Source organism: Coturnix japonica, unplaced genomic scaffold, assembly GCF_054131305.1.
Source record: "Coturnix japonica strain WE unplaced genomic scaffold, WE-NBRP24 Scf049, whole genome shotgun sequence".
NCBI lineage: Eukaryota > Metazoa > Chordata > Aves > Galliformes > Phasianidae > Coturnix > Coturnix japonica.
In genome coordinates this window covers 1,166,627-1,179,769 of record NW_028188952.1, presented here as the reverse complement: position 1 = coordinate 1,179,769, position 13,143 = coordinate 1,166,627, and the positions used below count along the sequence as shown (strand labels likewise).

The 13,143-nt window shown below is 53.4% G+C and overlaps 1 protein-coding gene across 4 annotated transcripts in view; it reads right to left on the bottom strand.

Moving 5' to 3' along the window:
• MLLT6 (MLLT6, PHD finger containing) overlaps positions 1 to 6,798 on the bottom strand; it is a 33,241-nt gene extending 26,443 nt beyond the window's left edge. For all 4 annotated transcript variants that reach the window (XR_014940766.1, XR_014940767.1, XM_015885719.3 and 1 more), the window contains exons 1-4: positions 6,583 to 6,798; positions 4,008 to 4,087; positions 892 to 946; positions 66 to 175 (exon numbers count right to left, since the gene is read on the bottom strand). Coding sequence is in view for 2 of the 4 variants with exons in the window: in XM_015885719.3 (XP_015741205.2) it covers positions 66 to 175; positions 892 to 946; positions 4,008 to 4,087; positions 6,583 to 6,691 (354 nt within the window). In the remaining 2 variants the exon portion in view is untranslated. The remainder of the gene's footprint in view (positions 1 to 65; positions 176 to 891; positions 947 to 4,007; positions 4,088 to 6,582) is intronic.
• Positions 6,799 to 13,143: the final 6,345 nt, after the last annotated feature.

Here is a 13,143-nt window from a genome sequence, read left to right as displayed (position 1 = left end):
AAGAAGCTACAAAGCAAGGCAGGATAAGCAATGCTGGGGGCAGGGAGAGAGCAAAGAGGGCTCACCTTGTTGAAGCGGTCGTGTGGGACGTACTGCAGGACGATGGGCTCCATGGTCAGCACGTTGGCAAACTGCACCTCTGGGATGTAGAGAGCACACACAACGTGGGCCCACCCTGGGGAAGCAAAGGCAGAGCGGTGCTAAACGTGCTGAGCCCGCTGCTCAGATAGGGCTGCAGACAGGCAGGAGAGGGAAAGAAGGAAGAGAATATAGGAAGGAAGCCAACTTGAGTTAGATATTAGATTTGAAACCGTGCTTGTTGGAACTTGGTTAGGAATCAGAGCCTTTGTGGGAGAAAGACAGGCAAATACAAAGGAGGAAGCAGAGGTTTATTGGGGGGGGAAAGCACTGCACAGCACTCAGTGCCCTTCAAAGCATCCCAAAGACTCATAACCCAGTGCTGTAGATCTCCCCAAACCCAGGGACAGCATCCCAGCAGTAAGTGATGCTGATGGGGGCAAGCCTGACGTGCAGCCCTGTGCCAGTGGGAACAAAGCTCCCTTTATTGGCTGCTATCAGTGGCTGAAGAAGGCTCTTTTTCTCCAAGCCAAGCGAGGTTACAATCTGAAGCCACCAAGACGCTTCCCAAATCAGATGTACAAGCTGAAATTCCATCTGGGTAGGACAGAACTGAGAAAGCCTGAAGGTCAGGAGCCTTTGGGGGCTGATCCACGCTGACTGCACTGACAGACATTGGTTAGAATGAGGGTGGACTCACTCGGATGGGCAGAACTGGGCACTATGGTTACAGAATCACACAGCTCAAAAGGAGAACTGTTTTGCAGCCAGGAGAGCTGCTTGGACCCCAATGCTCAACACAGGGCTACTCACCTCCGTTGTCGGTCCGTTTCAGGGCTCCATCTTTGTGGGGACACAGTTCACATCTCTTGAAATGAAGCAGAGACAACAAGTTTAATCTGACCCCCTCCCCCATAGGGCACAGGGCTGGTTGGTTTAGAATGTGCTTCTGAAAGACAGGGCTGCTTTCAAGGAGAGGAAGTGGAAGGAGGGCTGAGTGTGGTGTGGGTATAAAAAGACACTGAGCTGCGTCAGGCTTTGTAATACGGACACATTTAAGCCCAAACCTGAGGGCCACAGGCAGCTCTTGTCTTTCATGGGGCTTTTTAAAGAGAAGTTTTGGTCCTTGCGGTCGTGAAGTAAAACTGAAAACCATGACTCAGAGAGCAGAAGGCAAAGAAGCAGAAGCCATCATCTATCTTCACCTCTTTCCTTCCTTTTCTCTTTCTCTTGTGATATATTTCTTTCCAGCCAGTCTCGTGATTGGGGCTGTTGTAACACTTCCAACAGCTGGGCAATGGGACCCATGGATAGCCCAGCCCCATAGCAAAATGTGGGCATCCTCACACACCCCCAAAGACCCTCCACAAAGGTGGGCATCCTCATACATCCCTGAAGACCTTCCATAGAGATGGGCATCCTCACCCATCCCCAAAGACCTTACACTGATGTGGGTATCCTCATGGAGCTCAGTTCTCCTCCTGCTGACATTCAGACACACTCAATGCAGGGCTGTGGGCAAGCAGGGAGGCTCATCCCAGCTCTCAGTGCACAGATAAGTGACCAAGGGACAAAAGCCATCTCCCACCTCACTTCCCCTGCAACTTTGCTTTGGAATACAAGGCTCACATTGCTGCTGCCCGGGTCCAGACTGACGAAGAGGCTCTCACAATTAGCATGGAAAGCCAAGACAGAAAAAAAGAACTGGGTGAACCGAGACACTGGAATAAGAAATTTGCACTTGAAAAGGCCCCTCCGCTCTCCCCTCCACCCCTCGGATCAAAGCGGCTCTCCCACCACGCGATTAGCAAAGCTCTGATTGTAACAAGAGGGGTTAACAGCTCCATCGGCCCCACACAAGACTTTTAATAGCCCTGCCTCTAAATGACAGCTAAAGCCTTCACATGATCCCTCACATGAGTGCCCTCTGGCCATCGCAGCTCACCGGGCTCGCCAGACAATTTGATTACAAAGTGGATGGGCTTGAGCTGCTTACGGTAAGCACAAAGCATCCGCCGCATCCTTTAGGGACCCGCACATCTGAGCCGGGATGCAGGCAGGGATTAAACAGTTCCTCCTCCTTTCACTCAACCTGTACAGCCTTCGGGGGGGTTTTTACTTTAATTCTTTGGGAAAAGAGCAGAGTTGGTCGATTAAAACCAATGTTGGAGCTCCTGATCCCCTACCCCCCCCCCCCCCCAGGGTTATGGACCCAGGGACAGGGTGCTGAGCTCCTTCCAAAACCAAAGACGAGATGGAGCCCCTCTAAAGCACACAACCTGCCTGACTCATTTCCCTTACTCTGATCACACTACATCAAAGGTTTTCTTTTCATTCATTTACCCCATCTGTTGCTATGGCTGGAAAGGTGGAAGGATTTAGATAGGAAGTTACCCCCCAGATATGCTTGGGAAGGAAGTTTATCACTGCTTATCAGAGCAGCAGGGCTGAATGCTGCAGGATGGAAGGGTCTGACTGAAGCCCACCATAAAGTGCCCAACCCCTTTCAATGAGCGGGAGCTGAATGAGCAACCACCCTGATGCTTTGGTTTCCTTGATACCTTGGAGGCTTTTGCAAGTGCCTGAAGCACAAGAGGAAAGTGCTTGTAATGAGTGCAGGTGAGGAGCTGTGCACCTCTGCACTACTGTGGGTTGCATTGTTGTTCCACTGGAGGGCTTCTCTTTGCTTGGGAGCCAGGGGGAAAGAGATTCAGGAAACCCAAATTCCTTTCTCTGCTCTGAAACGACCCTGCAGGATGTAAAGCTGCTCAGAGACACATTTGATCCTCTTTACTGCCGGGCACATAAAAGCAGCCTCTCACAAAGGGAGGAGAGCTCAGGTCTGAAAGTCTGGTCTTGTTTACACTCCCACTTCCAATGAGGGATGAGTTAGTGCGATGCAGGATGCATGGCACAGATACCTACTTCCCTCATCCGCCCATCCTTGCCAAGTTCTTCGTCCATCTGTGGAGCAGATTACACTTCTGTCCTGCAGTCAGCAAAGCCCAGCTGGGATGGAGCATAAATCTGCAGAGATCCTCTCCATTGGCTTCAACCAAAAATGAGCTGAATTAGCTCAGAAAGCAGCGTGAGCATCCTCCGGTGCTGACCATCCCAGCTGAGCTCTTCTGCATTTGAGAAAGGCCACGGTTTAATCTAAACCCACTTAGAAGGAAGGGAAGCATCTCGGATTTAGGGCAGAGCAGAGGCAACATCTCCACTACAGCTGACAGATCCACACCCTGGCTCTCAGCAGCAGCAGCCCTATCTGATTAGGGCTCACATAGGCAGGCACTGCAAGAAGCTGCTGTGCTTTAACCTCCCAGCCCATATGAATAACTGCCCTGCAGACAGACCTCAGGGGCACTCCTGGTCTGATGGGTTCCACTTCTCCTGCCTCACCAGGATTAATTGAGAACATTTGCAAGGTGTTCCATGTGGTTCAGTTGCTACACAGGCACAAACAAAGCCCTGGTCCAGCATCCTGTCCTTTCCTTCCTCTATGCAACAAACTCTTTGTGCAAGTGGGATAGAAATGCCAGCCCATGCAGCAGTATCTCAGGTGATGACAACACTCCAGCACTGCAAAACGTCCTGAGGAGCTGCACAGAAGAGCTGCAGCCTTTTACAAGCACACCATGATGTCTGAGGTCTCCAGATGCAAACTCACTATAGGCTTGCTTACAAGCTGCTTTAGCAGCGCTCTCATTTAAAGAACCCTCTGATATAATCCCTCCTGTTGCACAAATAAGAAACGAAGGGGAAGATTTGGAAAGAGAACTGGTCTCTTGGGAAGGTGAGGGGTGAATGCTGTGCTTAAAGTCACACTGCAGGGTATGGGCAGAGCTGGGATCCCTTGCTCAGGGCAGTGGCATGAAGGGCCCTGTCCCAGCCTGCTCCCTATAGGGACATATGGGCTCTGTACTCACCACCCTGGCGGCTCTCTCTTGAGATTCACATTTCCGACAGAACCACGGCCCAGTAGGAACCTGGACGATCCCATAACAAGCTGTAAGGGAAGCAGAAACATTCATTTGACCGTCTTTATATGGACCAACTCATGTCTCATCAATCAGAAGCAGGTAATAGAACCAAGAATTACACCCAAGCAGCATCCTCTTCCCCTTTGGTAAAATACCATCTCAGCATCATGAAGGGAATGAGCTGAGCATCAAATTCAGGTATTGCAGAACCACGCCAGGAACAGACCATGTGTTAACTCCATCCCCTAACAACACTGCTTGCTCACCCAGCTGCACCAGGCATCCCCCTCTTGCTTTCCACACCCCTATGGACTGTCTCAGTGGTTTCCCTCTGCACACTGCAGCTCCCACACCTCTAACATTCACCTCCTTGTCCCATAGGGCTGTGTTGCTTGAAGTCCACCCCCTTCTCCCTCTGTCTGCCCACTGATGCTCTCTGTTGAGTCCTTAAGGGAGCTTTGGTGAAGCCAAGCACCGCACAGGTGGGTTTATAGCAACAGAGCTGCTAAAGATAGGGGTAAAAAATACAGCCGTGTGCATCCAGGTGGGGGAATTCACCCAGGAAAGAGTGAATTCTATCTCCTGTATTCCACTTTCAGATGTGAGCTGGCAGTCGGAATGGAATCCCGGCCACTCGAGACATTTGAAACGAGGTTGGACAAAGCATCTGAAAATATCCTGCTGGAAGCAATCCGGAGCTGTCCCCAGGGAAAGGAGCAGCCACGACCTGCAATAGGCTCTTCTCCATCTCTCTAATGTCTTTTATTCCACTTTCCAGCCAGGAAAACGAACGCAATGGTGGAGTTCAGCTGAGAGAGACGACTGCAAGATGAGCCAAGGCACAGACACAGGGAAATAGAAACTAACAAGGAAAGCAACGACAGAGGAGCCTGCTGAGGGTCCATCTTTAGCAACAGGCTCAGGGCCAACAGCAAGCACTCAGCTGGAGCCAGCGTGAGCTTCTGTGCCCGCTGCTTCCAACAGGAAAACAGGGAAGAAAACAAGAAGGAAAGCAGGCTGTCAAGAAGGCAGAGCTGAAAACGTCATCTGCAAATGTTCTTCTTCATTTCCAGTGTTTGTTAAAGGCCTTGAATTTGCTCTTTAGGAACCTGAAGCCCATCAAAACACCACACTGCTGCTGTGCATGGGGGCAAACTGAGCAGCCACGACACGCTGCTCTGCTCCCCACTACACCGCTGTGCTTTCCAACCACACCAGCACTGTTCTCCATCATGTTCCAGCTCTACTAAAGCAACACAACCCGGCTGCTGTTGGCAGCCAACACATCCATCTCCATGGCCATGGGGCCCAGAAGCAAGCATCCTTAAGTGCCACAATTAGAAACCATTCTTGCCACCAAATCAAAGCGTCCAGATGAACCTTGGCAGCGAGCGGGAGGACATCAATGTCCTTTAACCCCCTCCAATAAACAGCAGTGAATGAAACCATTCCTTTACATGCAGTTCGATGAGAGATGGGAAGAATGGAAGAGCCACCAACATTCAAAAGCCAAACATCCTTCCAGAGAGACCCAACAAGGAGGCACCGAGCAGAGCAAGCCTGGCCAGCTTCACTTCCTCCTTCACCCCCCTCTCCCATCACCTGCTCTCAGCACAGAAGCACCGAGCAAGGGAAAAAGAAGAAGAAAGCTCCACCTGCGGACCCCCAGAGCAGCGCCTGAATACGGGAGGCGGCTCGTACGGCCGGACAAGCCGCTCAAGAAAGGGTTGAGATACACGGGGAGATGGATGGGATAATAACAGACGGCAACACGGACACGCCAGATGAGACCAGAAACCTCGATGCTGTTCAAAACAAACCAGCCGGGTCGATCTCCGCTCCTCTCTGTTGGATTTAAAGACGCATAGACGAGCGCACGTCTCTATTTCCTGGGAGATGAGCGGCCGACAAACTTTCCGGTCCCATCGCGTGTGTTAGGGGCGTGCTCCGAGTCATTTAAAATGCAAATCGCTCTTATCTCGGGGAGGAGAAGGGCCGCTTCCTCCCTGCCCTCGGAGGAGGTGGCGGCTGCCGGGCCCGCGGCCGCCCCCGCGGGGTTACACGGGGCCATGCGCGGCAGCGGGGCACGGAGCGGCGGGGGCGGAGGGTCTTAACCCCCCTCCATGCCGCGATGCCCGACCTCCCCCCCCCCCCCATCGCCTCTCCCGGCCGTACAGTCGTTCCCCCCCCCTCCCACCGCACCAGGAAGCGGCCGGCGGCGGCTGTCGGCTCCCGGTACCGCTCAGAGCCCCGCACTGTGCGGGCCCCCCCCGCACCCAACCCCGGGGCGCAGCTGACGGTCGGTCCCGCTCCCCCCCGCGAGGCTCCGCGGTGGAGACGGCCCGTCGGCAACACCGTTATTTGGAACAATGGGGAGAAAACAAAGCACCCCCCCCCCCCCGCCCCCGCTCCCCCGGCCTCCGGGGCTCCCGGCGGGGGAGGCGGAGGCCCCCGCAACCCCCCCCCACCCCACCTCTATTCCGCTGTGCCCCGCGATCGCGATGCGGGGCCGCGCTCCTACCTTGGTGCACCGCCACATTGCAGCCGTGTCCATCGCAGTACACCAGCGGGTTCTCCGCCCAACCCCGCTCATCAGAACAGACACAGCAGCCTCCCACCATCTCCTTCATACTTCCATGAGGGTTTCCTTCCCCCCCCACCCCCCCCCTTCTCCTCCTCCTCCTCCTCCCTCTACGCACACACTCCTCCTCCCCGCTCCCCTCCCCGTCCGCCGCCTCCTTTCACACGGCCGCCCCGCCGGGGGCGAGGGGTGCCCGGCCCCCCGTGGTGGCGTCGCGGCGGTGCGGAGCCGGGCGGTGCTCCGGGCTGGCCCGGGGAGGGGGGGGGCCCGAGGGCGGTGCGCCCCCGCCCCGCACCCGCCCGCACCCCGCACGCTCTCCCCTCGCCCATGCAACAACGCAGGGACGCGCACACACACGTACACACGCACACACACACACGTACACACGAGGCCCCCCCCCCCTCCCCTTTTTTTTCCCCTCCCGCCCCCCATCCAGCAATCATGGCTGCTCCGGTAAAATCTAAGGTTCACGAATCGCAGCTTGAGTGGGTCGGGCGAGTTTCCGCGTGGATTCCCCCCCCCCCACGCACACACACACACACTCATCCGCGTGGGGCTGTTGTGTTGGGTTCAGCTGGATTTCCCCGTTTGCTTTTTATTGTTTTGTTTGTGCGTTTATTTAATCCCCCTCCGGCCGCTTTACGCTCATTTCTTTCTATTTTTACATCCCCCTCCCCATCCATCTCCCTCCTCCTTCCGAGCAATATCGAGCAGGAATCCGAACGCAATGTGTGCAACCCGATGGGTGAACGCCCGCCCCGGTCACCATGGATCGCTCCGGATCGTTCCCCAAATCCTATTATCTCCGCAATTCCTCTTTGACAGATTGGGGCTCCTCGAGCGCCACCGCCTGTCCTGGTTCCCGAGGCTCCTCCCGATGGGGTTTAACCCGTTGGCACCTGTTTGGTTGTGATTTCTTACCGTATAAAACATCCTCTCTGGAGGTTTATACCCCAGCAGGAAGAATGTCAGAAATCAGATGGAAAGCAATAAAAAGAAACGAGAGCAAAGCGAGGGATGCTCCGTGGGGTTGTACCTGCGGGTCCCACCGGGGTGTGCCATGAGGAACAAACAGCCTTTAGATTGGACACATCACCCCCTGCAGGTTGGGGGGGAAAGGGGAAAAACTGAGCATATCAATAACTGAGCCTTAGGGAAGAGGCCCAGAGGGAGCCTGAAGGATCTGAAGGATCACAATGAGTGATTCCAGCAGGTATAGCTGCACCCAGAGCCACTGAAGGACACAGAGCAGCCCAGGTCTCACCACCTCTCACATAGGTCCACGCTGTCCCCACAGATAAATGAAGCAGAAGCCGTAAATCCTCATGGTTTCCTATAGAAGTGGCAGAAATTCGACCTTAAGAGTCATTCCTGGTGCCCAACAGTGCCCTCAGATGCTGCCCCTGGGGTGGCCAGTGGGCCTGTGTTTATACAAGCATTTCTCCTCGCAGAAATCAAGGGCTTCTGCTGGAAGACCTGGAGCAAAGCATCAGCGGTTCTGCTGTAAGCACAGCTCCATGGGAACCGTTCCTGGTTTCCAGGAGCTTCAATGAGCCCAGGAGAGGTGCCAGCATCTCCCAGGCACCAGCAGCCTTCCTCTTCTCCTCTCCTTTGCTCTGGGTAGGCTTGGAGGGGTCAGCAATGCTATGGTTTCTTTATATGAGAAAAGATCTCATCAGAGAGCAGAGAGGAAACCCGTTCCAGCAACCCCAATAATCACCACTTGAGCTCCCTTTATGCTGCACCTGTTCAAGCATCACATCAAGGGGCTGGAAGGCAGACAGCTCCCCAAGCCGCTGCCTGCTGGGCTGCTGTCTTCCCTTTATTGCATTCCTTTGAGAGTCACAGGGGCAGACAATCCGGTCACCACATTGCTGGAAATGCACTCAGCCTTAGCTCAGTGTTATGGGAGGGTTTCCCCTCCTTCCCCCCCCCCAATTCCCCCTCCCCCCTTTATGTTTTTTCTTTTATCTATTGTGTTATGGACTTGTTGAAAGGGAAGGGGGGGGGTGGGAGGGGGGCTTGCTTGGTTGCCTTTGTAACCTGGAGGGGATGGTGGGTTTTAGGGCTGTCTCAACCCCCAAGATAAAATGTGAAGCGGCTGCTGGTCGCGCTGTGGGCACTTGGACTTGAACTGCCTTCAGGGGATTACGTTCTGCTTTACATCACTGATTCCTTGTGGGGAGGGAAGGGCTCTTGTGGGTAAGGACTAGGGGGAAAGTTGGGGCTGTGAATGCTGGGATGTGGAGGCAGGGATGCAGTGCTGCTCATTTATCATCTTATCAGCCCATGTGTCCAAAATGTGGTCGTAATATGGAATGGGTGATGCTGAAGTGATGTGCACTGACTCATAGGCAGTGCTGTCTTCATGGCCATAACCACAGAGGGCAATGGCAGAGCTCATGGCTTTTCCACCCCACAACCAGAGCTGTTTGCTTCACTTCTGCCTGCAAGCAGAGCAGCTTCCCTTTTGGAAGGGGACGGCACCTTTCCATCTGTTGCAAGGCCCCCTTAGTTAAGGTCTAAGAGGCTGACCTGGGAATCCTTCAGGCAGCAGAGAATAAAACATTCTTACCAGGCTCTGAGGCCTTATTGGTGCCTCTTTCAGCTGATCCCCACTTTGGCTGTGTTATCTATAAAATACATGCTAAAGAAAAGAGCAACAAAATGCACACAAGGAAACCTCCCTGTAATAACTCCACGTGCCCTTTGGAAATGTAAAGACAGATGTGCATGGAGCAGTGCAGTGTTCACAGTGTGCATTGCTCACAGCAGGGCTTGCAATGGGATGCTCGCACTGAGTGGCTCACAGTGATGGATTGCCCCCTCTGCACAGGATCCTGGTCCTTCCCAACAGCTTCTCCTGGGAATAAAGGCTCTTCCTTGCTTCCATTTATGGGGAAACTGTCACTTGAGGTTATGGTGAGCAGGGCTGGTTCCATGTAGGGCTAAAACTCGTCTATTTGAGGGCAGGCAGCTCCTTGCCCCTGTACAGTGAATGTGGTTCCATCAGATTTTATCTTGTTCCTTGGGGCAGGTTGCAGGAAGGAGGGAGTGATGCAAAGCAGTAACCCTGGCCGGCTCCAGCTCTGCTATGGGCCCATTTAGTGCTGGAAGGAAATTGCTTTCCCCTTCTCCAGCTGTTGTTCCAGAAGAAGAGATGTGACCCTTCCACCTCCTGCTCTGTTTCAGGATCGGCAGCATCTTGGTGGCATCCAATCTCTGCACATCACACCATGAGCCTGTTAATAATGACAGTGCTGGTAAAGGAACCACAAGCGACTCTTCCCAGCTTTATTTCTACCCTTTCTCTCCACCAACACCTGATGGCATCACCCATCACAGCACACAAATAATTCCCATGGAGGTTCCCCCTTCCCCCAGGGCTGTGAGCTGTGGGTTTGGGCTGCGATACATGGAGGAGAAGACTCAGTTTAACCAGGAGCTGAAGGTAGTGGGGTAAAAGTCTCCCTTTGTGCCCCAAACTCCACTTCTCACCCTGCTCACATATAGGAAACACTCACAGTGTCTTCCTACCTTGGCCCCATTGCTCCCCTACACACCCCCCTACCCCCCATACACCCCACTCCCCCCTCAGAGCCCTCTTTGGTTCTTAGGCCAAATAGAACTGCAGAAGTGCAAGTTATTCTCCATGAAACAATGTCATTAAGGGCTTTGAAAGGAAACAATGATGTCATTAGCAGCTTCGAAAGGAAACAGTGCCATTAATGACTTATAAAGGAAAAAAGCAGCAATCGGAACACCTTCCGTGCTGACCTTTCTTTTCCTCCAGCACCTCAAATCACATGAGAGGGTCCATCAGGTTCATCTTAATGGTTGTGATGCAATTAGAACTATAAAACTGATTAATATTGTGGGTCAATGGGCAGGAAGATGATAAATTCACAGCTGGTGTTAAATCACACTTCTATGAGTGGGGATATTTTGAAGAGGTTCTTTGAATCCCTCCATCTCTCTGTCCAAAAAGCCAGGACTCCCTTCATGCTGTGACATACAGGGGGGTAATTCCAGCCCCAGACCTCACTGGGGAAGCTGGGGTTCCTATGGGCCATGCAGGTGGTTTTGGGGTTGGTTCATTTCATAGGGTGAGGTGAGGAGCAACTCCAGAACAAACCAAAAGAGAATCCTGATCACATCAACATTGCATTGGATGGAACTTCAAGAGAACAATTAGCCTAATTCCCTCCAGCGAGGCAGAACCAAGGGCTGATTAATGCCATATTACTTATTATTATTATTTACATTAGGCAGTGAAAGTACACAACAATTAACAGAGGAAGAAGTGATGTGGTCTATGTCTGGAAACCAAGACTCCACTCAGCAGCCCATACTTTGGCTTTTACATTAATCCTTAGGGACTTCCATATCAGCTGGCTTTAAAGCCTCAATTTTTGACCAAGGATTGGAGCTTTTTGCTCTTATTTCTGGGCACCCAAAGCTCTGCTGAGTTGGACCAAGGATGGGAGCACCAAAACCACAGCACAGCACTGAACCCCATAGATCCAGGCCCCCTCCATCCTGATGTGGGAGGGAGGGTCTGTAACCACAAATGGCAGCTCACCCTGCCCAGGCTCAGCTTTTCTCCTCCCTTCCTCCCCCATTGCCTATATATACATATATATGTGTGTATATAATGACTTCTCAAGCTGTTTTCCAGCATGCAAAAGAACCCATTGCAAAGCACTACATCAAAAGTGCTGCACAAAGCCCTGCTGCTCTGCACACCTCTCTGTGTGCCCCAAATCCCTCCAACTTCTGCATTCAGGAGCACACTGGGGGTGCTGGGTGCTGCATGGACCCCCTATGTGGGTTCTGGGGCTGTTTTGGAGGCTGCAGGGCTGGGAAATGCCAGGGCTGAAAGAGCCCCATAAATATTGACAGGAAATGATCGGTGGCTTTTCTGGTTGCGAGCTGCAGAGCTGAGGTTCAGGCGATGACATCCTGTCCCCATGCAGATCTGGGGCCATGGGGCTGCTTGTGGAGGGGGGGCAGGAAATGGGGGCACGGAGAGAGGGGAGCAGACCGGGGATGGGAACCAGGCATGAATGTCCCTACATTCTTCATCCCTGCCCTCCAGATGCTGTTCTCTATCTGTCCCCCAGCACTCCATCCTCTGTCTTTTCATTCTCCATCCTCTGTTCTCTATCCCCCATCCCCAGCCCCTCAACCCCCATCCCTCAACCTTCCATCCTCCATCCTTCCATTCTCCATCCTGTTTTCCTTCCCTACACTCTCCATCCTTCCATTCTCCATCCTCCATCTCCCATCTCTCCATCCTCCATCCCTCATCCCTTCATTCACCACCCCTCCATTCTCCATCTATACCCTCCCATCCCCATTCCTCCATCTCCTATCCCTTCATTCTCCATCCTCTGTTCTCCATCCTCCCTCCACATCTACCCATCATCTCACGACTCAAAACGAGATAATGGGCCCTTTGAGCACCCTCTGCCCCCCACAATCCCCATAGGACACAAACAATTGGGGCCTGACGTGGGGCAGGGCAGCTTCCAGCAGCACTTGACACCTTTGTGAGGCACAGAGTAGCTCTGGGCTTCAGTAAAAGCTGCAAAGATGGAAAGGAAGCTGTAACCAAAGCTTCGTCACCGATCTGGAGAGATTTGCATGCTCTGTTCTGAGCTGCCTGCTTACTATAAATGTCCTAATTACTTGTCAGAGGAAGCAACTGTTTCCTTTACTGATAATTCGGGTGATTTATCGTGGCTGATGCGTGCTGCGTTCAGCTCATCCCTTCAGTCATCTGCCTGTTCAGTAACACACACACAGCGGGTCAGACCTTCTCACACACCCGATTACTCATCAGAAATGTTGAGGCTGTGACTCGTTGCAGTCACCGGTGAGTCACGGCCCTTCCGACGGCCACATTCTGACATCTGAGGTTTGCTCCCAGCGGGGAGAAAGTCACCGAGCTGGCACTGAGCGCTGCTCCTCCATGGGCGGAGGGATGGAAATCCGGCTGTTGTTAGTCGGGATTACAACCTCACACTTAAGCGATGCTAAGGACAAATCTACGCGGCACCCACCGAGATCTGTTCGTCCGTCGAATGTTGTTCTGTTCCACCTGAGAGCTCAGCTCCGGCTCCGCTAAGGAGGATGCCCGGCCCCGCAGAGGGAAGGCAGCGGGGACCTCTGCTGGGCGAGCCGAAAACTTCCTTTTTTCCCCCCAAATGCTCTCCCCGAGGGCCGCTCGCGATGGAGCCTCCGGAGGGCGCCCGCAGAGCGTGTTCCCCCACCCCGGGGTACGGGGGGCAGAGCCGGGGGGGTGGGGGTAGAGTCGGGGGTGTGAGCAAAGGGGCGGGAGGTTGGACTGGGAGGAGCTGGGTTCGCTCTCGGATGGATGTCGGCTTTTCCGAGGACGTGAGACCTTTCACACACGGGAATGACCGACATAGACCGAGTTAAAAGACTTCTGTAGGGCATTTTCTTCACACCATCTGTCCATCCGTTTATCCATCCATT